The sequence below is a fragment of the Poeciliopsis prolifica genome, unplaced genomic scaffold, assembly GCF_027474105.1.
Source record: "Poeciliopsis prolifica strain line A6 unplaced genomic scaffold, Auburn_PproV2 SCAFFOLD026, whole genome shotgun sequence".
NCBI classification, from domain to species: domain Eukaryota; kingdom Metazoa; phylum Chordata; class Actinopteri; order Cyprinodontiformes; family Poeciliidae; genus Poeciliopsis; species Poeciliopsis prolifica.
This window is the reverse complement of record NW_026562401.1, coordinates 5579376-5600840: the sequence shown is the minus strand read 5'-3', so window position 1 is coordinate 5600840 and position 21465 is coordinate 5579376. Positions and strand designations below refer to the sequence as shown.

Genomic DNA, 21465 nt, shown 5'->3' with positions numbered 1-21465 from the left:
ACGCAGGTAATCCACATGAGCTAGTGCAGGAGAGTTAAGTCAATCTGTGGTGTAAAAAATGGAAAACTCAAGAGGCCTCATATCCTGAGAGATGACGTCCCTGTCAGACAAACACATCCTGATCTCTCTCAGGAAGCAGAGATGGAGAAACCGACTGGGGCTTCGTCTGAGTTAAGGGGACGCTGCTTCGGTCTATTATCGGTCAGGCTGCTGCAGGGCACCTGTGGCCACCATCAGTGTGTGCGTGAATGACTGACTGTAGGGTGAAGCGCTTTGGGGTTCTCTGAACTTAATAAAGTACAAGCCATTTACAATTTTGTGTTGAAGAAAGAGCTGAGCCAAAAAGCAAAGCTCTCCATTTACTGGTACGTCTTCATTTTCACCTAAGGTCCTGACGTGTTGATGTCAGGACCGGCTCCAGGGAAGATCCAGAACCTGGTGGCGGGACTATGCATCCTGTCTGGTCTGGGAGCCCTTAAGGTCCTCCAGAATGAGCTGGACTATGTTACTGGGCAGAGATGTTTGGGTTTTCATCCTGGACTTGTTGCTCCCATGACCCAGTCTTGGATTAATGGAAGCCAAAGGCTGGATAGATAACCGAAAATGTCACAACATGAGCAGTTATCAAATATCTCACTACAGTATATATGATACATTAATAATTAATTCTTCAATATTTTTCTTTTGGAAAAGGAACATTTTCATTTTCATCTCTGCATCCAAAGTGAAAAGAAACAGTTTGTTCCTGCAGCTTTCACTGTCATTTTATGGACATGGGATTCACACTGCAATTCAACTCAAGGCATCTGGGAGACTCTTAACTTTGGGAATTTCAAATTTAGGAAGCCTTAAAGTTGATTTGATTTCAGTAGAAAATTTTGACTTTCAAGTGCAACTTGAACACTATCTGGAAGGGACTACTGTACAAACTAGACCAACAAAGACCTGAGACGAGACCTGGTAGCTTCATCATTCTTGAGTCGATCATTTGCATGCATGGCAAATTTCCAGCGACCAGCTCAAGGAATCACTTTGATGCAGCCAAAACACTATTTTATATCCACTAAACTCTGTTCTTTGGCATTTGTCATAGATTTAATCAAAAAAGTACCACACACAAATGTGTCTCATTGTGAAGTTATCCAACACAACACTGGTTCATCCTTTGAATTCAGCTTTTTTCTACCAAAACGATTCATCTGTCAGAGGTGAATGGACTTAAAAATTACAGCATTCCTCTAAAAATAAGGTCAGATGACAGAAAATGGGTTTGTAAATAAAAAAAGGCAATGTTTAGAGAAACACTTTGAGACAACTATAAAAAAATTCCCCCAAATGATGGTGGAAGTATTTATGTAGGCGTCTCTCTTTCGTTGGAGGGTTGCTCCACTCGGGCTAATGAGACAGGCGGCCATTATAAAAGCCACAAAGACGCACACAGATCCCTCCTAACTCTGCCCTGCTTTGTGGTCCACACGCAGGCACATAACATCTTAATCTCACAGCTACATCAGAGGCCAGCAGGAAATGTGTTACTCTGACTATGTGTGTGTGTCAGGGGGAGAATGACTGTGGACAGCTGGCTGGGCCCGTATCTGATACACCAAGAACATTATCAGCGGGTGTCGGCGGGCAAAGCGAGAGGTTCCTACATCCCAGTTTGCAGCATGGAGACCTGAGCGCAGCAAAATAGTGCGCAGCCAGTTATACTATACCGGAGATCAGAGAGGACAGGCTGTACACAGGCAACAACACGCACAAACACGGCAACAAGGAGGATCGGATACAGTGGAGCACACGCAGGAGCAGCCGGGGTGCATGTTCACCGAGAGATTTTGGTGGAAACTACATTCTCCAGTTAAACTGCCACATTTTTGCAGAGAAAAAGACAAAACAAACTTTTAAAATCAAAGTTTTATTTTTATTTTTTGGCAGTCATTGGTCGTGAAGACATCTCCTCAGCCCCCCTTTAACACAGTGAGGTACAATAAAATCTGACCTTCAAAACTCTTCACTAAACTTTTCACACCAGCTTCTCTCTTTATGTTATATCTCCACTATATCAGTATAAAAAGGAATGTCTCTGCTCCACGGCGGAGCACGGTCGTGACCAGATAGTTACAAACCAAAACCGTTTCAGATAAATACTTTTCCCACAAAACAACACTGACGCAACTGAACATACTTCACCTCATCGAGGCCTCTCTGGGGGCTTTTAATTGTCACTCAGGCTTTGGAGATATTAATCTGTGTGTGGAGGGCAACTACCATAAAATTTCTACCATAGTCATGAGTTCATCAAACAGAAAATCCTCACATGGCTGCTGCAAGGAAACTGCTTCATGTTTATGGAAGACATTGTTTATCCTGACTGTATCAGTCATAGTAATTTCACAAAATAAACACTATAGTGCTTTCCAAAAGTATCAATACCTCTAAAACCCTTGAATCTTTTTACATTTTGTCACATTGTCACTGCAAACATCAGTTTATTTCTTCTGAGTTTTGTGCAAAGCTATGCTTGATTGCAAAGTGGGAGGCATAATTTCCAAAATTACAAAGAAACACATCAGGCAGGCCACTGGAGACGTTTGAAGCAGGGTTAGCTTATAAAACAATAAGGAATACAAAAATAGGTTTGCCTAAGTGTAGACTTCATCAATAAGGTGGAATATGGTGGTGGTAGTATCATGCTGTGGGAATGTTGCTACTCTGCAGGTACAGAGAAGCTGAAGCCAAACACAGAGCAGAAAAGAAACAAAAAAAACAAGACACAGTAGCTCTGGCGTAACATAACGCCAGAGCTACATCAAAACAATTTAGATTAAAGTATATTTAGATGACACAGCTCATACCTGAATCGAATTAAGTGTCTGTGACAATTTACCAACGCTCTCATGCGTTTATTTGTAAAACATTTTCTTTCCACTTTCCAATTTTGTCCTACTTTGTGTTGTTTTTTCATTTAAAATCCCAATAAAATACACTGACATCCATGGTTGCAATGTGAGAAAATGTGGAAACATTTAAGGGCATGAATAACTTTGCAAGATACTATAAAAATAAAGGTCAGAAATTAGATGAATAAATAAGAGCGTAGCACCAAAATCCAGCCCATTACCATGTAGTAGACAGGAGAAGTTTAAAGATTATAAGTGAATAAAATATTGACAAACATTTATAAAGCTGCATTGTTCCAACTCAGCATTTAAATCTAAACAAAAAGAATAAATGACTGAAAGACTGTGAGTGGATAAAGACATAACATCTTTAACCTGTTCCTTTTTAAACCTCTTTTGATTTATATTTGCCTGCAAAACCACAGGGTGAGAATATTATTGATCTGTAATGGGGGATGAAATGATCTCTGTGGTGCTGCCCTCTGCCTGTCACTACACTAAGAACAAGTTGTCTTCACAACTTATAACAAACATAAGAAAATAAAAAGCACGGGTTTAAAAAGTCATATAAAAGCGATTTCATAAAAAAACAAAGCCACAAAAATATATCTGTGTACAAAATACAGATTTCATAAAGAGACTTGAGGAACTTCGGAGATGCTGTGCAACTTGACTGAAAAATGATTTACAATTAAACCATCCAACCGGCAAAAACACAAATATTTTGCTTCTTATTTCAGGGTTTATAAGGAAGGTGTGGATGTGTGTTTTGGTTTGAGCAGAAGTGGATGTGAAGCTTTAACTGGGGGAATGTGAGGTGATAACCGGCAGTTCTGTTGAGCTTTTACTGAAAGGTTTCAACTCAAGGAATGATCTGTGTGTGCTTGTTTAAAGTGTGTTTCTGCATATCAATACTGGGGCTGGTACTTGGGGAAAAGATAGAGGTCTTTGCAGAGTGAGCTGGTGAACTCGGACATCTCTTTGCAGCGATGGTGGGCGGTGCCTGGGGCGTAACCTTCCCTCTCCTTGATACGTGCATTTACCTGGACATAGAAATAAAACAGGCTTTGTGAGCATTTTATGAGGAAACAACAGTATGAGTTTATATATATATAAAAAAGAGTATCTGTCACCTGCACCAGCATGTCTGAAAGATGTCTGTCTCTGGCATGAAGGCGGAGTTCTGTGTTCAGTTCCTGGATAAACCAGGACCCTCGCTTGGTGTTTCGCATTGCTGCTGTGCCTTAAGTTGGAAGACATCAAAACAACAGAGACTTACTACACAAATAAAAGTCACAAGAATGAATATCATGGAAAACTAAAATCATCAGCAGCAGAAGTTCAATTTTGGACATGGCCTGTGGTCTGACCAAACTAGAGAGGATTTGTTTGGCCACCATCATTTGGAAAACAGGGACAGTTGTACCATCCTAACTGTGAAGCATACAGGTGGCAGCTTCATACTGTGGGGTTGTTTTGCTGAAGGAGATACTGGTCCTCTTCCAAAGGTAGATGGACTCAAAGTCCTGACCTGAGCATGATGGGGAAGTTGTGGTCAGATCTGAAAATGTGTGTGAAGCTACAAATCTCACCACCAGTTCTGACAGTTAGAACTTAATTTCACAAATTAAGAAGTCTTTTTTTTTCCCATGAATAAATAAATGCAAATGTAAGACAAATAAGATAAACTTACAAATTCTCTGACCTTTGAGAGACGCAAAGCCACAGATCATGTCTGAGCGCTGAGGTAGTTTGATCCTGGGCCTCCCCAAGTCTCGCCTCTGTCTGGGGTCTGCGTCCCCCTCTGCCTCCCTCCCTGCGTCCCGCTGCTCACAGCTCGGTGAAGACGTCCTCCCTGGCCCGTCCAGCTGCTCAACCCCACAGTCCATCTCGTCTAAAACAGAACAGGCTCCACTTAGTTGCTTTTAACATTGTGCAAACTATAAAACTGAGGCACTTTTGAAGGAGATAGAGTTTCCATTATCAGACTTGTCTCGATCTGTCTGGTATGTTTTCACAGACACAACCCCAGCCACGTATTGCATAAGGCTGACTGAACAGGTTCTCCATTATTAAGATTAAATTAAGGCAGTAGCACTCGGCTGGAACAGGGATGTAACATGACGTAATGTCCATCACTGACACAAGAAACCACCTGTCTAGTGAGGTGTAAAATCTCCATTATTCATGTTTCACATCATCCATGATGATATCGAGCCTTTTTAAGTTCGACCCCGCAGACAGGGAGGTCTTTTCCATTTTACCTACATCTCAAGGGTGAAGAAATCTGTCAAAACACTATTTCTTCAAACAACGTATCTCTTCTGATCTAAACACCTTACTAAAACAAGCTGCTATCTTGGTGTTCACAGCACTTTGAGGGGCTCTGGACTGCGCTCTGTGATCACTACTGAGTCCTTGATGAAAAGAGAGTATTTTGGATTGATTTTCCATCGAGCAAGCCTACTGCTAATCTCTCATTGCAGAGTCATGTCAAATGGTAATCGCTTTTCTAGGAGAAATGGTGTCAAAACAGCAGCTGAAATGGGCCCAGTAGAGTTCCACTTTAACTCCTATTCTTACATCATCTATTATTACAGACAAAAATCCTAATGGCATATCTAAGCTTTACAGAAAACTGGAGATCAGAAAATACAGCAAATCTGTGATGCTTGTATTTTAGGATTTACACTGGTGAAAGGTAATTCAGTAGAAACCCACTAACTAAATGTTGCATTTATTTAGTTTACCCTTAAACCAAATAGGGTTTTGTGGCACAATCTACAGCTGGAGCTACGTAGCAGAAAGATGAATGATAAAACGCCAAACACACTGATCATTTCATCAGCCAGAAAGGAGAAAGTAGATCATATCTGGACATGTGGAGGAAGAGACTGCCATATGACTAATTAATGTCTTTTTAACCATAAACTGCCTTAAATTATGTCAAAGTTAGACTAAATCTCAACATATTATCTGTACTATCATTACTTACCTCCTCTGCAGGCCTGAATGAAAAACATCTTTGGCTTGTTTTGAAGCAGAGGACAGTGTGCATTGTCAAAGGCCTCAAACACCCAATCGAGCTGAACACAGACAAGTGATAAACATTAAATGCTACAAATAACAACAAAAAAACAATTTTATCATCTTACATTCAATTTTTAAAATAAACAAATTTACCTGGACAAGTTGTCCATCTATGCCATAAATTGCTCCTTCCACTCCGTGGGAGAGCAAACACACCACACAGCTGTCCACTGTTTGGTGTTCGGACCGCCTGCAGAAGTTCTCGATGCATGTCCTCATGCCCTGCACAAATTTAAGAGACAAGTAGTTGAAACACTCATGTAAATCAAAAGTAAGTTATTTCTACTTCTTTTAGAAACTGTTTTAAAAAATTGAGACATTTTCTCAGAACGTATTAAAATATTAAACAGTATGCTTGCTTTGTCAAGTGTGTTTTTCCACCAGATGGAAAACAGTTCAATTAGAATAAGCAAACAAATGTTGCCCTAAATGATCTTCCCTGTACCAGTTACTTAAAAAGAGGTCCTTAACAAGCTCAATAAGCAGATTTGATGTCATAAAGCTCCTCAGATTTACGTTTCCTGCTCAAGTTTATCATGAGAAAAGAACTTCTCCTCTGTTAAATTTGGAGTGATTAGTGGATGTACCTGAGCAGTGAGGTCTCTGTGGACACTGACGTGGTAGTCCAGCTCTGTGAAAACCTTTCTGAGGACTTCATCGTCCACTTCACCTCCTTTTCTTGGGTCAAGACCAGGAGCAGAGCAGGAGTCAAAGCTCACGTTACTGATGACCAAGGCAAAGCCTCGGGGTGAGGAGTTCATTCTGTAGGACTGAAGTAGGGAACGAAAATCTTTTAATATGACAGAATAACATAACATATATTACAAGTTAAAACAGGATTAATGCAAGTTTCAAAGCCACTATATATTCCTATTCAGTTCTTCTTCTACTGATAATTAAATTTGCATCAGTCTAGCCACAGCTCAGACACATTGCTCCCCTGTACAAGTTAGAAACAATTCTCCACTTCAGTCATTATTGTTAAAATTTATCTTAATACCTGACTTTTAACTCACTTACAAGCTTAATCAAATTAAATACAACTTTATTAACTTAAATTTGTGCTCTATGTCTCTGGAATGTGACTTGTGTATTGAGCTGAAATTTATCAACATAAATTTGTGTTTTTTTTGTCCCTGTGACTTCATTTTAATCCTTTCCTAAAGTAAAGAAAAGTCAACTATTAAAATTATTGTATTCAATCCAAAACAAACTCCTGTGTGTAGTAACAAGGACATTCAATTCCAATACATTAGTGTTGCCCCAACCTCTTCAAATCAAACAAAATTGGTGTCACATGTTTATGCAGCAATTATTTTTATTTGTGCCACTATAATTTTAAAAGGTATTAATGCATGTTTCCAGAGGTCATCAAAGGTCAATCCACCATCTAACAACAAACTCATTTACAACATCAAAGATCCACCAATGAAACAAAATTGGTGTCAATCAACTTTGTATAGCATTTTTTTTTGTTTGTGTCTATTATTTTTGACATTTTAATAAAAGATATCCAGAAATGATCAGTGGTCAAACATTAAAATCAAACAAAATTGATACCAATTAATTTTGATATATTTACAAGCTGCTAAAATTTTTGTTTGAGCTGCTTTTGCTATTAAGGATTTACACTGGTGAAAGATCAACCCACCCTGCTTCACACAACCCACCCCAAACAAAATTGGTGCTACATTTGTGCTGCTAAAGAAAAAAAGCACAAATCTAGTACAGTTGACTGGTATCAGTTTCGTTTGATTTTTGTAAGTGTCAGGAGCTGGTTGACCTTTAATGACCTCTGGAAACTTACTGCTGCACATGTTGCAGGACAAACCAAAAATGACTTTCCCTTATTTGGAGGCCATCAACAAAAACATGAAAAAGCATTAATACTGTCGATCTGCTGAGTTGGGTTGTTGGTAATGTACCTGCTTGCAGTGAGACAGATAAAAGTCAGGTGTGCACGGGAGAACAGGAGTGTTGATGGGACTGTCGGCGTCGAGGCTGAACTCCATGGACTCTGCTGCAGACAATCAAAAACAAAAACCTCTGCTTGTCACTGGTTTTTGGTTCTCATTCAAATCTCTCAAGCAGTTGCAAGTGTTTTTGCAACTGAAATTATACAGCATTTTTGTGAATGAGTCACTATTAGGGTGGGGCGTCTGCAGGTACAGAAAGTAGCAACAGCAAGGTGGAGGAACCAGACTTTCACACCTCACACATACAGACAAATACTAGAAGACTTAAACAAACTTTAGGAAGTTGAAACAAGACTTATTTCAGCAAGTAGTTCCAAAATGCATTCTTGTTTAAGTATTTAACATTTTCCTTTAAATAAAACAACAGATAAGGCCTTTTGTTAGGACAACACCTTCTTGTCTCCCAGGAAACAAACACTGACAACAACACTGGGTTCAGAATAACCTAATTTACTTTGCATGCAGACGAGACACGCTGCGATAAATACTCACTGTGTGTCCTCGCTCTCTTTGCAGCATATTCCTCCTGAGTTGGAAATGGGAGAGAAGTCCTCTGGAATTAAAAAGTTAAATTAAAGTTAAATGTCAGCAGCTTGAATGGTGACTATATAATCCTACTCAAGATCTCAGCCTCTCCTGAAAGCTGTTTGACAAATTCTGTCTGACTCTGCACATGAGAACCAATAGGTGGAATTTATAACTCCCACATTTTCCTGATTATAAGTTCTTCTTGCCTTTTTCCTTCCTTTGTCCCTGTTTTCCTCTCTGACTGGGCTGATCTCTCTGGACGACTCTGAGGATGCTCCGCATCTATCAGAGGGCCTGGCTGAGAGTGACGAGGTGCTGCTCACCTCACTGCTTTCCTCTTTGTCTAATAAAGATGACTGAAAAAGACCACTTTACTAAAATTTTGCATTCTTTGGGATTTCTACTAATTTTAAGCTGCTATAGAAACAACTTACAAAGGCTTGACTTTATGGGAAACACCAAAAGTCTGCAGTCGTGATATTTATGGATTTCAAGCCCTCTGCTCACCTCTCCGTGATTTTGTGTCTTCTCTGGTCGTCGTGACTTTTCTTCTGGCACTTTCTCAGCCTGAATACACTGCAAGCATAAAACAACATAAATACTATGCAAAGATGAATGCTTCAGCTTATGTACGTTAAGGTTGCAGCTCACATCCACGTGTATCTCTCTGCTGCTCCTGTCAGGGGATTGTACTATCAAGTCATAGAGGTGCTGCTGCTCAGTCTCCTTCAGAGCCGAGCAGAAGCTCTGGAAGGCTTCAGGTCCTCGTTTTGGGAGGAGAAGTAACAAACCCCAGCTACGTTTCTGAAACGTTTGCCCTGCCTTGGATTAAAGAGGTAAGAAAGAGAGATTAGTGTTCACAAATTCACTTCTTTAGCTCTTTGTTGTTATTTGATCTGATTATATTTTTTACATGCAAGCGTGCGTTGTTGCATAGTAACCAACAATAATTGCAATCCAAACTTTATCCCTCAATTTGGGAGTCAAAATGTATTTAAAGCTATGGTCCTAGTTTTTATCATGTGAATCAGAAATGATGTAATGTATTTATTACTTATTTATATACAATTATTGGAGCCTGAGAATTGAATCAGATGAACATAATAGTTGTGTAGTAGGATGCAAAGAAAAAAAGCTGTGTTTGGCAAGATACTTTGTACTAACCACACATCAATCTGTACCCGAAAGAGGCAGCTGTTCTAACAGACCAACACAAAGGCTCATAAAAAAAAAATCTTCACACTGTAAGGCTCGCTGCTGTTTTTCAACGTGCCAGCCGGCTTTTTATTGACTGTTTAATGTGCTGCATATCTGTACTCACACACCATAATGGTTTCTGCCATGTTCTCGGTAAGGATGCCATCAGCTTGCAGTAACTGGATGAACAGCTCATCCACGACCAGCTGTTTGCACAGAACAGCCGAGTTTCTCTGGAGAGCCTTTTTGTCCCGCTCCAGCATGCCGCACTCCAACATTGTCCTGCAAAATAAAGGGGGAGTACCGTTTTACTTGTTTCAGTTCAAAGAGTCACTTTTGCGACTGCTGCCACAAAATACTAATTGTCAAGAGCTTCAAAAACGATAAAAAAATGAGCATGTTTGAATCTTGTTTGATCCTTCCATATATTAACTACTATGTAAAGATCTGGGGAAACTGTTACAAAACCAATTAAAAGCCTATCAACATTCTTCTGAAGAAAGCTATGCAAGTTATGAATGAGTCAGATTATTGCCATCCAACCAACAAAATTAAAATATCATGACTTAGTAAAGCTCAGAACTGCATTGACAATGTACCTAGTTCATAATAATCTTCTAGGTTGGATGGAAGTGGTTTGAAATTAAAGGATGAGTATGAATTTAGAAAGTTTTATCTAAAAAAAACAAAAAAAAAAAAGTAAGGACAAAATGTAAAATAACTGCACTTCATTTAGAAGGATTCATCTATTGAGTAATAGCTGTGAGGAGTCAAAACTGTTTTTTTTTCTACCATTTACATTAAAATATACATAAAAAACAACAAAAAAATAGGATAATGTTTGATTACCATCTTCTTTACATATATATACAGTGAAGTTATTTTGATTTGATTTTCTGATTCATCTCTAGGAGAAAAAGATCTGTATTTTTTTAATGCCCAATATTAAGCACATCCTTTTAAGCTAAAATCCTTCCTTTCTGTTGCATTATTCTATGCAGATATTGCATGGTACAGAACTTAAAACATGTTATTTGGCTTTGTAGGCACCAAGCTAACAGAACATCCATGAGAATCCATCCACACTTCTGCTGACAAACTGCTTCTTGTTTCTGCTTGTACATAAACTATACATTCCCTCTCGTGATGCTAATTTTCTAGCTTTATCACGCAACTTGACATAGGTATGAAACCAGTTAATAACACACAATTTATACTAGTAATGTAAAAAAAATGCACTTCAGTCTCGAAAAAATTAATACCACATGAATGATTTGTTTGTTTTAAACGTTTTAAACAATACGGTACAAGTAGAAGGCATGTAAATGTGGTAATAAAAATAACATTTCAAAAAGTGTGGACATTGCTGCTAATCTGAGCGATAGAGGCTGTCACGGATGCTAGCAGGCTAACGAGCTAACTTCGACTTTTTGCTTTGTTTAATTCTCTTTAAAACCTTTCAATCGGAACCAAGAACTTACCGTTCCTTTGTTTACGCAACACAATGTCACACAGTCCGGCAGAAACGCCAAAAGCCTTGCACACCTCTCACACAGCCTCATGCAAATTAACCACACTCATTAACATCCTCTTTCTCGCTCCACCGACTAACTTCCGCGGGGTGAAAGGCTGCCAAAACAGAGAGGGCGGGGAATGTTTAGCGATTCTGACCAATCAGATAGCGTTAAATTCCGAGTGACGTTTTCAGTAGCCAATCACAGGTTGTTTCCCCCTGCTGTAAAACTACAGCAAAAAGAGCAACTTTGAATTTGAATCGTAAACAAATAGCCACCAATTGAGAGGGACTACTTCGTGATACAATGTCAAAGAGCCGTTTCGGAAAAAAGGATGATTATTGAAATATATAAAAATTATTACTTACAAAAGTGAAAAGCTCTGCAACAGTTGCTTTCGCTTTTTTTTTTTTTTTGGTGGAGTGGGAGTTGCATTTTATTTAGTACATTTATTGGACAGAAAACCCAGCTGAGATCATTTCTTTCCCATGGGAAAAATGGCCAAAGTGGCAGTCACACCAATATTTTGAATAAATTGCTTAAGTAGCATCTGTCTCATAACATAAAGGAGGTTCAAAGGTGTACACAGGTAGCACATTTAATTTCTAAAGAGATTCAAGAACAGCTGAGAAACAAAACAACTGACGTCTATCAATTTTGAAAAGGTTACAAAAGGCCAGGACTCCAGTAAACCACAGAAAGAACATCTGCAAATGGGGAAAATGGGAGATCAGTGGGGAGCTTTCCCAATTACTGAAAGAATCAGGAGATCACAAAATAACCAAGAAAAGCATCTTGAAAATAAAACACAGGATTTGGAATGGCCTGCAGACTCAACTTAAACATCAAGCATTAGACATTAGGCTGTTTATGGTTTAAAACAAGCAAATGAAGAATGGGCCAAAATTCATCCAGAGAAAATTAAGAAAATTAAGTAGGACAAAAAAAAAAGAGGCAAAGTCAGAAAACAAAATCTGTAATCGGGTTTTCCCCTATGCTCCCTAATTTGTTTACTAATATGTGTTAATCTGTCACATAAAATCTTACTTAAACACAATGACGTTTGTGGCTGCAGGATTGCAAAATGTGAAAAGATTTAAGGAATTTGAATAATGTACAAGAGACTGAATATCGGATTATTGGGGCCAAATCTGTCAAACATAAACTTTATCCATTTTATTACTGCTGAAGTTTTGCTTGATCAGGCTTTGCTAGAAAATGCTTTAACTTTCACAAAGAAACAATGATTTACAGTCATGTCCCTCCTTTAAGGTTATTAGAATAGTCCCACCTCCCTTGTCTACATCTTCCTTTCTTTCAGTTTCTTTCCCTCCCTTTCCTTTCTGATGTTCCGCTGCGCTCTCCACCTCTCCCTCCCCTGCTGTCTACCTCCTCGCCCTCGCTGTGTGCACTGTCAATAATTGATGATTCTCACTGACTCAAAGGGTAACGGGTCCAGGAGGGAAAGAAAAAAAAAGTGTCACTCATTTCTTTATTTATTTGCAGGTCTATCTTTAAGCAGAGTCCACCTGCAATAAACCACCACATTCGTGTTCATGTGGGATCAGTGGCGTAAAGACGCTGCATGACTGAGGCGGCTTGAGCGAGGCTGCACGTGTGACCATGAGCGGGTTAACGCTGCTTGTTTGTCTGACAACAGGACGGAGGGAGGAAAGGGAAGCTTAAATGAGTGAGTGGCAGGGGGGGAGCAGAAACAGGAGGAGGAGAGACAGAATGATAGAGTGAATTAATTCAAGCTTAGGCAGCCCTGATTGACTCGGTTCCAAACTGGCATGTAGAAACATTCATGGTGACACTAAAGCCATGGAGAGAGAAAAGAGGAATGACATGTCCTTCTCCAGAAAGAGAAGTTTCACTTTTGGGGCATATGGCGGGTGAGTATAGGCTCATGTTTGGACTTTTTTTTTTTTCTCAAAAAAGTCAGTCAATTGCTTTTAATTTAAATTTGTTTTTTTTTGTTTTTTTGAACAAGTAAATTAACCATCTAAGTTTCTTGTTAAAGTGTGGACAGATTCGCCTGTGGGGATGAGACAAGGTGAGGCATTTTTTTTTTTTCTTTACCAGCAGCATTTTAACTTCATTGTGTCCTGGTTGAGCTGGAGTAGAGGTTGACAAACTGTGCACACTTGTTGAATAAATCAACCTGTTGCTTCAGACCTGAGTCTGTGGAGGACAACATTCTGGAGGCTCTGGACTCTCCAACCACTGCTGGCAGCAAGTCTTTTCTTTCCACCAGCAACAACCAAAGGGTGATTTCCCTTTAATGTTCTCTCTTTGTTTCTGGTAAAACATGAGTAAGAATTTCATTTGTGCATGCAGGAGAAGTCATAGTTATGTGTTTTAATGCATTAATCATGTTCCTGTTCCCCCTCCATGTTTCTCCTTCCCTTTCTCTTTGAATGCATGTGTGTGCAGGACGCAGAACTGTTTGAAATCATTGCAAAGCTGCAGGTGAGTTTCAGTGTGATTGATCTTATACAGTGAGTGTGTATCAGCTGATGTCTGAACAGAGGAGCTTTGTTATCATCAGTGCTCTTGTCCATCAGGGCAGCAGGATCGATGAGCAGCGATGTGAATTCCCACTTCCTCTAAAGGTAAGTCATCATGACAGTTGAGAATAACTCAGCTGACTGTCCCTGCATGGCAGTATGTGTGTGTTGATACTAGTGCTTCATAATCACTATGATATGTTTACCCCATAACACTCATTTTCCACCTTATTCAGAACTTCTTTTGTGTGCGTTTTAGTCTCAGCTTTTGAACATAGGTGCAGATCTGCCTCTCATTCTTCCTTCCAAACTGGGAGGCTACTGGATCGACCCGCCGCTCGAGAAGCTCAGAGATGTGAGTCCCACCTCCTCCCACCACGGCCTTGATCCGGAGAGCTACGACATCATGGAGAGGGATGGAGAGGCCAAAATCTACCATGAGTATTTCCGCTCTCGAGTGAGTAAGGCCTTGCTTTAAGGTCAAACTTTAATACGGTACGGCTGGAAGATTGATTTTCATGTTTAGCAAGCAACCTTTGTCCCCCCAACAGTATCACCATTCATTCATCGCCATGGATCCATCACTGGGGCCTCTGGTTCTCTCTGTATGTTTGGAGGAGGAGGAGAACAAACTACGGGTGATTCTAAGGTCAATTTTAGTCTATTGAAAAGTTTTATTTGTTTATAAAGGTTATTTGATCTGTTATGAATGTATTGCGTTGTGGATTATTGTCTAGTTGATGACACATTTTAGCCAGGCTTTAGGTTTCTGACAGACAGTTTCACATTTGAAGTTTCTTTGTTGTCATTGTAGCATCTAAAACAAAATTAAAAATTATACATTTTCAATAATTTGAAAGCCTGACACAGTACTTTTGGTAATATATGATTTACTCTGATCTTGATTAGTGTGAAGATGTTAAGTTATTTTTAAAAATGTCTATTTGTGGTGTTAAATATGAGCAACTCTACACAAAAAGCCTGCATAAAACCAATGTTGTTGTTTTTTTCTTACCCAGGATGAAAGAGTGCTCCCTGCATGGCACTTTCTCTTTGTCCCTTTTTACCAACATGCCATCTGTTGTAGAGTTAGCAAAGGTACAGTGAATTAAGATATTTTTATTATTTACAGTACAAAAAGTTTATTAAAGTAGCAGCATGCATTACAAATAAAAGCTCTCATCTTATCTCAGACATTATATTTGTACCGTTAGCTTTCTTTATTCATAGAAATTAATCAAACTTAATTTAAAAAGGTCATTTTATCTGTTATCAATGTAATAGATGTATAACAGTTGATATTCGGTGTCGATATTCACACTGAATATCAACATTGAGTGTGAAGGTTGAAAATCAATATGCCAAATGATAACTCACTTAGAACAGCAGAAACGGTACATATTTAGATTATTTACATTTATATTCTTTACAGAGGCTGTCTGATAAAGTGACGGTTTCCAAGTTTGACGTGGTCAGCTACCTCAAGGTAATCCTCCGGTTTGATCACACGTAGCGATATGACAGATGATTTTAATATGACCTGTTAATAATAACAAAGGCCGACTTCATTTTATAAATGTACTTTTCCAAGTGAAACTTAGAAATAGTCTCTGTCTATAAAGACAGGCAGCTTGACTTTGACCTCCTTCATCCTTCAGGCTCCAGACCTAATAACAGCATTTGATGAGCACAGAGTGTCTTCTAATTTCAAGTTTGGTGTTTTGTATCAAAAGGAAGGGCAGGTAATGTTACCTTAAAAAAAAAAAAAAACAAACAAGAGAAAGCAGAAACAGCTAAAATGTGAAACAGTATCACATGTCCTTCCTCTCACTTACCTGCTTTGTGTCTCTGTAGTTCACAGAAGAGGACATACTGAGTAACAACAAGGAGAGTGAGAAGTTCAGGGAGTTCCTGTCAATTCTGGGAGACACAATTCAGCTGCAGGGATTCACGGGGTAAAGTTCATTTGAAAACAATTTAAAACATGATTTTATGCATTTCCATTAGGTAAGCATTGTTTGTATGTAGTCCAAGAGGAAATGCTGTCAACACTCTTTTTAGTCTAAGAGACTAAAAAGTCTCTCCTGAGACTGTAGATTTGTACACACTCATCGTACAATCAAGTTTCCTATCAGGTGTGAGTCAATACTGCATTTCTTGCTAAACAGAGGAAGAGTTTAAATGTTAGTCTTATTATAAGGTCTGATTCACTAAATTCATCATCAAAGAGAATATGGGTGTCTAAGCTTCAGCCACGAAGAACAAAGTCATCTGGATAAATCATCAGTGTTTCCAGGTTAAGTTAGAAACATTCTTGAATTGTGGTTTGGGGCAAAACAAAATAATTTAGGGGATAATTCAAGTTCAGCAGTAAAAATCATACCTAATTGAATGTCTTCTTAGATAATTATGTTTTCCATGCTGTAGAGTCTGTAGCATGGAAATGCCTTCACAATCATGTCAAGCTTGTGGATTTCTATTTCACTCGTGTGTCTCCTCTGACCATAGTTTTCACTTCCACTCACCTTTTAATTGGTACACTTGGATACATCACTCTCTGAACAACAATCTTTCTTAAGAATGCTTTTAGCTTTTGTCATTTTTCAAGGCTGCATGTCCTCCAGATGATTTTACAGATCATAAAAAAACATTTCTGTCTTAAAATCAATTTTCCTATTTTCTAAGAAGTTAAACTTCTTAAGTTGTTCAACTTAAGAAGTTGAATTTGGCACCAACCACTTATTTTTAAACATACCACCTTGAATTGATATCAGTTTCCTTTTAAATTGAACCATTGAAATAAATGAACTTGTTCGAATTCTTTGGATGCAACTGCACAGTAGTTGGAGTCTGCACCCAGCTTTTAACATTTAGATTTTGTTACGAATTACGAACAATCACAAAAACAATTAGTCACAAAAGTGTAGTTTTGCAAAAACAATTTTGGTCTTACAGTGTGATTTATTTGTCTTTTTTAGCTTCAGAGGAGGACTGGATGTGTGTCACGGCCAGACAGGAAATGAAGCAGTCTTCACTTCCTTTAATGGCAGAGAAATCATGTTCCATGTTGCAACCAAGCTGCCTTACACAGAAGCTGACCCTCAGCAGGTCTTACCTCATATCTTTTTGGCCCAAATTATCTCCAGACAATTTTATTGGAAGACAAAAAGTTTCCAGAGCTCTTTTTCTGTCTTTCTTAGTTACAGAGAAAAAGACACATTGGTAATGACATTGTAGCGTTGGTGTACCAGGAGGGACAGACCCCCTTTTTGTGTGATGTCATCAAGTCTCACTTCCTGCACTGCTTTGTGGTGGTGCGGAGGGTTCAGAAGGAGGAGCAGGAGGGCGGAGCTGCTTACCAGGTGAGTGTGAACCAGTTTCAGCTTAATTATTTGTCCACATAAAGTGATCGACATTTTGGACAGTGAGGTCTAATATGGTCTTTTTCATCCTTATTTCCTACCGTTTTGTCTATAGTTAAAAAATGGTTTCAGAGTTCACCAATGACTTGTGGGAGAATTGTGGCTTTAACTTTCCACAGCTTCTCTATTTTCTCTATCAGAGAAATTTTTCATGTTTCTTCTTCCCAATAATGCATAGCGTTCAGTGACTGTGTCCAATGAAAAGGGGAAGTAAACAATTTTAGAAGACAGAAGGAAAGTTTAACCTTAGTTGATGGAATCATTAGAGAAAGCGATATTTGTTCTAGTTACTGTAGATGAAAATGAATATTTTTCTGCTGTTCAGAGTATTTCAATGACCTAATGATGATTTAAATGAAGGATCTTGAAGATATAAATCCTGTCCTGTACTTCCCAGGTGTCTGTTACAGCCAGAGAAGACGTTCCGCCTTTTGGTCCCGTTATCCCAGATCCTCCACTTTTCACAGATGTAAGACACTTCATTTTCACTGTTTTATTGAATTTTTTAGGATTTTTGTTTCTTGAAGTTTGGTGTTTCAGGTACAGATGTACATACCAGCTGGCTGATCATCTGCTGGATTAGACTGTCCTCTTATTTTTGAAGTGGTTTTGGTCAATAGTTCTCAAAAGTTTGTTAACGTTTTTCTTTGGGTGTTGGCTGCCTTTCATCATTTGGAGTACAGCAGTCCAACGTGGAAAAAGAAATAAAAAGCTTTGTTTTGTTCAAACTTTTCTTTGAACAAAAGAAAAGCCCATAACATCAACACATATATTATAATTGAGGAGAGAAACATTTGTAAATTGAATATTTAAGCATAATTATACTGACAGTTTGTTACAAGGATCTGATTTGTTGCCATTTCTCAGTCGATTCCTAAGTTCTGTGTAAAGTTTTTCCAAAAGATCTTTCTTTTTCTTGAAGTTATCACATTCAGACACTGTTGATGACTGTTTTAGGCCTCACACCTGTCCATTTTTCTTCCTCTTGTTCAATTGTCTCATTTTATAAGCACTGCACCACAAGCTCTAACAGACTGCTACAAGTACTGGACAAAAAGAAAAGAAAAATCAGCCAAATATCAAATAAATGTGTAGAAAATGTGTAGAAAACACTTACTAATATTGTTGTTTGAGGTTTGGATTGGCCTCTTTTTAAACAGTTTTATTAGCATTACATTATTACATTCATTTATCAAGAGCCATTCTGTTTCACATCATTTTAAAACATTATGTCAAAAGAAAATAAAGATATAAGAGGTGGTTTTTAGTTTTTTTATGGTCTCAATTTAACTGTCAGCCTGTTAAGATTTAACTTTATTGGATCTTTTCTGCATATGATTTATGCATGAAAGCCTTCCTATAAACCTGAACTGTGATACTATGATAAATTGTTCTCCCTTTCTTGTTTTTAAGCGTTCACAGCTGAGGGAATTTCTTCTCACCAAGCTCGTCAATGCAGAGATTGCCTGCTATAAGGCGGAACAGTTCAGCAGACTGGAGGTAGCATGAGAAAAAAAGTGTTTTCATTAGTACTCTGTAATAACACCCAGACCTGTTCTGCAATTTGTTTTCCTCTTATAAAAGTATTTTCTGGCGACTGCTCCTCTCATGTTAAGCTGCGTACGCGCTCAGCACTCCTGGAGAGCTTGCATAATGAACTCCTGAGCCGTTCTCGCTGCATGATGGGAGATCCATCAGTCACTGCCGCCCCACCTTCTGAGAGCACAAGAGGCCCATCTGAAGGAAGTGGAGGCTTTATTGAAAATTTTAAGGTGAATACTGGCACTGCAAAGAAACTAATCACATCATTTACTAAGAAGAGCAATTCTGGACTTTTAAAGTGAGGACATATTCAAAGGTTATCAACAATATCCAATCAGAAGTAGGCACATTTTTTTATAAATAAAAAACTGCTTGTCTGACAAATCAAGACTTCCATAATCCTAAATAACTCCATGACAGATTATTTTGCATTGAGCAGAACATAATACAAAAGTATTATTTATATAATATTCATCTAGGAAATGGAGGCTAGAGTGATTATCCAGTGTGAAACATACTATGGGTCAGACATGCAAAACATTTCCAGTGAGAATAACTTTCAAACTTATGAAGTAAATGACAGTAAGAAAGCAAAAACAGTATAGTGATTTATTGCTATTTTATTGATTTTCTCATTGCTTAATAAAATCTTTTTCTGAGACACTTTCTGCAGACAAGAGAGAAAACAGATTGTAAACAAACTATTACTGAGACTTTTACATTTTGTGTCAAATACGGGGTTATTTTTGGATTAATCTGAATATCCAGAGCATATTCTGAAGGGGTCTGAAGGAAAAAAAAAATTTTTGGAAGTAAAAGGTTCAGTGTCATACTTCCATGTTCACCACAGCAGTAAATCTCACTTAAAATGCTTCTGTACAGGAGGATTAGGATGCACTACCTTCTACTTCCATTTTCCATGTAAACAATCAGTTTATTTCAATAACAGCTGACACAGATGAATGTGACAAGTTTATAGGCTCATAAAATAGTAAATATGTTTAAGAAGATAAAAGTACACTTTGGTCTTCACCCCATGGGGGAACTTAATCTGGTTTTATACCAAGTGAGTTATGTTCTGCAGATAAAATATTAACTGCAAATATTTGTTTATCCAAACCTCATCTCGAAAGCCCTGAACTGAGTATTTGATCATTTTCTTCTCCAAAATCATTGTTTCATTAGCGAGCCATCAGAGTGCGAAGCCATTCATTTGAGACTCTGGGTGTTCCCAGGAAGAACACTGGAAATTCATCACAAAAGCCAAAGGTAACAATATTTTTAGAGCACTTAATTAGACTGGATGATTATTATTTTTAATAGAAAAAGACTGAAGTGTTTTCTTCCTTTGCAGGTGGACAAAGATGCAGAGAGGTAAGGCAAAACAGTCAGGCAGGTTTTCTGACTTTGTGCCCTGAGATGAAAATATGAAACTGTTTCTTTTCTCCAGTGACAGCTCTGGAACAGCTGAACTCAAAGATCAAGCAAGTCCTCAAGAGGAGACATAAATAAAGCCTTTAATTGGAGATTCTAGATCCATATAGTAATTTAGACGAGCTTTTTACCTTTGTCATACCTGTGAATTACCTGTTTGTAAAGAGAATTTAAAAGTAAATAGATTTTGTAGAAAATATATTTATTATACAATCATAGACACATTTCAGATTAATGAGAACATTTAAAATGTAAATTATTGAGAAAAAAGATCATGATTATTTTAACAGCTAACATTTAGTTTGACTTTGGTGATTCATTTATACTGATACAATAGAGAGTAATTAATTAAAAACATACAGCTTTAAAGATTGATCTGATAGTAAAAATAAACTGTCTATTATGTTATTTATGATGCCCATATTACACTACTTTAAAGATTACATTTAGTATCAACATATGAACAAATGTAGATCAAAAATGACTCATAAAGCATGTTTTGAATGAAGCAAAAACTTATGAGTTTGGGTGTTTTTGTTTGGCATGTAGAACAGAAAAAAGGTTTAGAACTGTTTGAGTTTGAAATTAAATAAAGTGACAATGGTTACAAATGTTGAAGATTTTTTGATATTTCAACTTACTACAAACTAACTGGTAATTTTGCTTGTAATGTTGTCTTTTTGTGTGTAGCATTTCAGCAAATAAGCATTTACAAATATCACAAAAGAAAATTCTAGTTTTTAAAAACGGATTTTTGCCAGTAGGTGGCAGTCCTTGCTTATAATAAAGAAAGTGAGAGGGAAAGAAAGAATCAAGTATGATTGACTAAATATATTAAGAGAAGAATGGACCTATATCAGTTGAATGTACACTAGTGTCTCTATAAATTAAAGCATTAACACAGTAACAAGGAAGTAAATCTTTACCATTTGGAATTAAAACAGTAAACTTTAAACGCACAGAAACAAAAATCTATACAGCTAACAGTTTTGTACAAGAGATGAGGCTATAAGACAGCACAACGAGATCCCTGCTAAATATACTTAAAATAACCTGCAATTACTTAAATTTTAAACTCACACTCAGCACATTTAGAAAAATCCTATATTTCTTTTGAGAATATTTACTTAGTTTAAAGATGCATATTTCCTGTTTTTTATTTTTATTTTGGAAGAGTTCTGTATAGGAAATAAACAAACATTAAAATCTCTAAAAATAAAATAATCTCAGTTATCTTTTATACAATAATACAAATATTTATAAGATTATTTTATTTTCAGATTTAAATTTTCATATGCAGCATTCTGCCAGTAGATGGCAGGATCGCAAAGTTACGTTGTTGGCCAGCCTCC

The 21465-nt window shown here is 37.7% G+C and overlaps 2 protein-coding genes across 10 annotated transcripts; one reads left to right on the top strand and one right to left on the bottom strand.

Moving 5' to 3' along the window:
- Nucleotides 1–1899: 1899 nt before the first annotated feature.
- On the bottom strand, nucleotides 1900–11290 carry casp2 (caspase 2, apoptosis-related cysteine peptidase). 7 transcript variants are annotated; one of them, XM_055047714.1, is made up of 13 exons: nucleotides 11173–11290; nucleotides 9816–9973; nucleotides 9146–9316; nucleotides 9002–9070; nucleotides 8701–8850; nucleotides 8459–8519; nucleotides 7916–8010; nucleotides 6578–6760; nucleotides 6084–6212; nucleotides 5896–5986; nucleotides 4594–4794; nucleotides 4034–4143; nucleotides 1900–3943 (listed from the first exon to the last, which is right to left on the bottom strand). In XM_055047714.1, exons 2-13 carry the CDS (start codon nucleotides 9885–9887, stop codon nucleotides 3809–3811), a joined length of 1467 nt encoding a protein of 488 aa, XP_054903689.1. In that variant the 5' UTR covers nucleotides 9888–9973; nucleotides 11173–11290; the 3' UTR covers nucleotides 1900–3808. The 7 variants fall into 7 exon arrangements, with proteins under 7 accessions (XP_054903689.1, XP_054903684.1, XP_054903686.1 ...); XM_055047709.1 differs by having other exon boundaries at nucleotides 9820–9973; XM_055047711.1 differs by having other exon boundaries at nucleotides 4606–4794; nucleotides 9820–9973.
- On the top strand, nucleotides 9285–20708 carry rap1gapl (RAP1 GTPase activating protein-like). Of its 3 annotated transcripts, XM_055047706.1 has the most exons (20): nucleotides 9285–9330; nucleotides 13005–13100; nucleotides 13229–13261; nucleotides 13382–13475; nucleotides 13642–13677; nucleotides 13773–13820; nucleotides 13975–14172; nucleotides 14267–14364; nucleotides 14735–14813; nucleotides 15148–15201; nucleotides 15374–15457; nucleotides 15570–15670; nucleotides 16694–16823; nucleotides 16916–17077; nucleotides 17535–17606; nucleotides 18551–18637; nucleotides 18754–18909; nucleotides 19865–19948; nucleotides 20034–20053; nucleotides 20130–20708. In XM_055047706.1, the coding sequence occupies exons 2-20, from the start codon at nucleotides 13030–13032 to the stop codon at nucleotides 20185–20187; spliced, it is 1665 nt and encodes a 554-aa protein (XP_054903681.1). In that variant the 5' UTR covers nucleotides 9285–9330; nucleotides 13005–13029; the 3' UTR covers nucleotides 20188–20708. The 3 variants fall into 3 exon arrangements, with proteins under 3 accessions (XP_054903681.1, XP_054903682.1, XP_054903683.1); XM_055047707.1 differs by lacking the exon at nucleotides 9285–9330 and having other exon boundaries at nucleotides 12595–13100; nucleotides 13981–14172; XM_055047708.1 differs by lacking the exons at nucleotides 9285–9330; nucleotides 19865–19948; nucleotides 20034–20053; nucleotides 20130–20708 and having other exon boundaries at nucleotides 12595–13100; nucleotides 18722–18903.
- Nucleotides 20709–21465: the final 757 nt, after the last annotated feature.

Coding starts and splice junctions, on each gene's coding strand:
- casp2 (XM_055047709.1), bottom strand. CDS start 9,969: ATGTTGGAGTGCGGCATGCTGGAGCGGGACAAAAAGGCTCTCCAGAGA. Junction 8,011..8,458: donor AAAGAGAGCGAGGACACACA/GTGAGTATTTAT, acceptor GATTGTCTGCAG/CAGAGTCCATGGAGTTCAGC. Junction 3,944..4,033: donor TTTCAGACATGCTGGTGCAG/GTGACAGATACT, acceptor TTCTATGTCCAG/GTAAATGCACGTATCAAGGA.
- rap1gapl (XM_055047706.1), top strand. CDS start 13,030: ATGGAGAGAGAAAAGAGGAATGACATGTCCTTCTCCAGAAAGAGAAGT. Junction 15,671..16,693: donor CAGCTGCAGGGATTCACGGG/GTAAAGTTCATT, acceptor TGTCTTTTTTAG/CTTCAGAGGAGGACTGGATG. Junction 19,949..20,033: donor ATTCATCACAAAAGCCAAAG/GTAACAATATTT, acceptor CTTCCTTTGCAG/GTGGACAAAGATGCAGAGAG.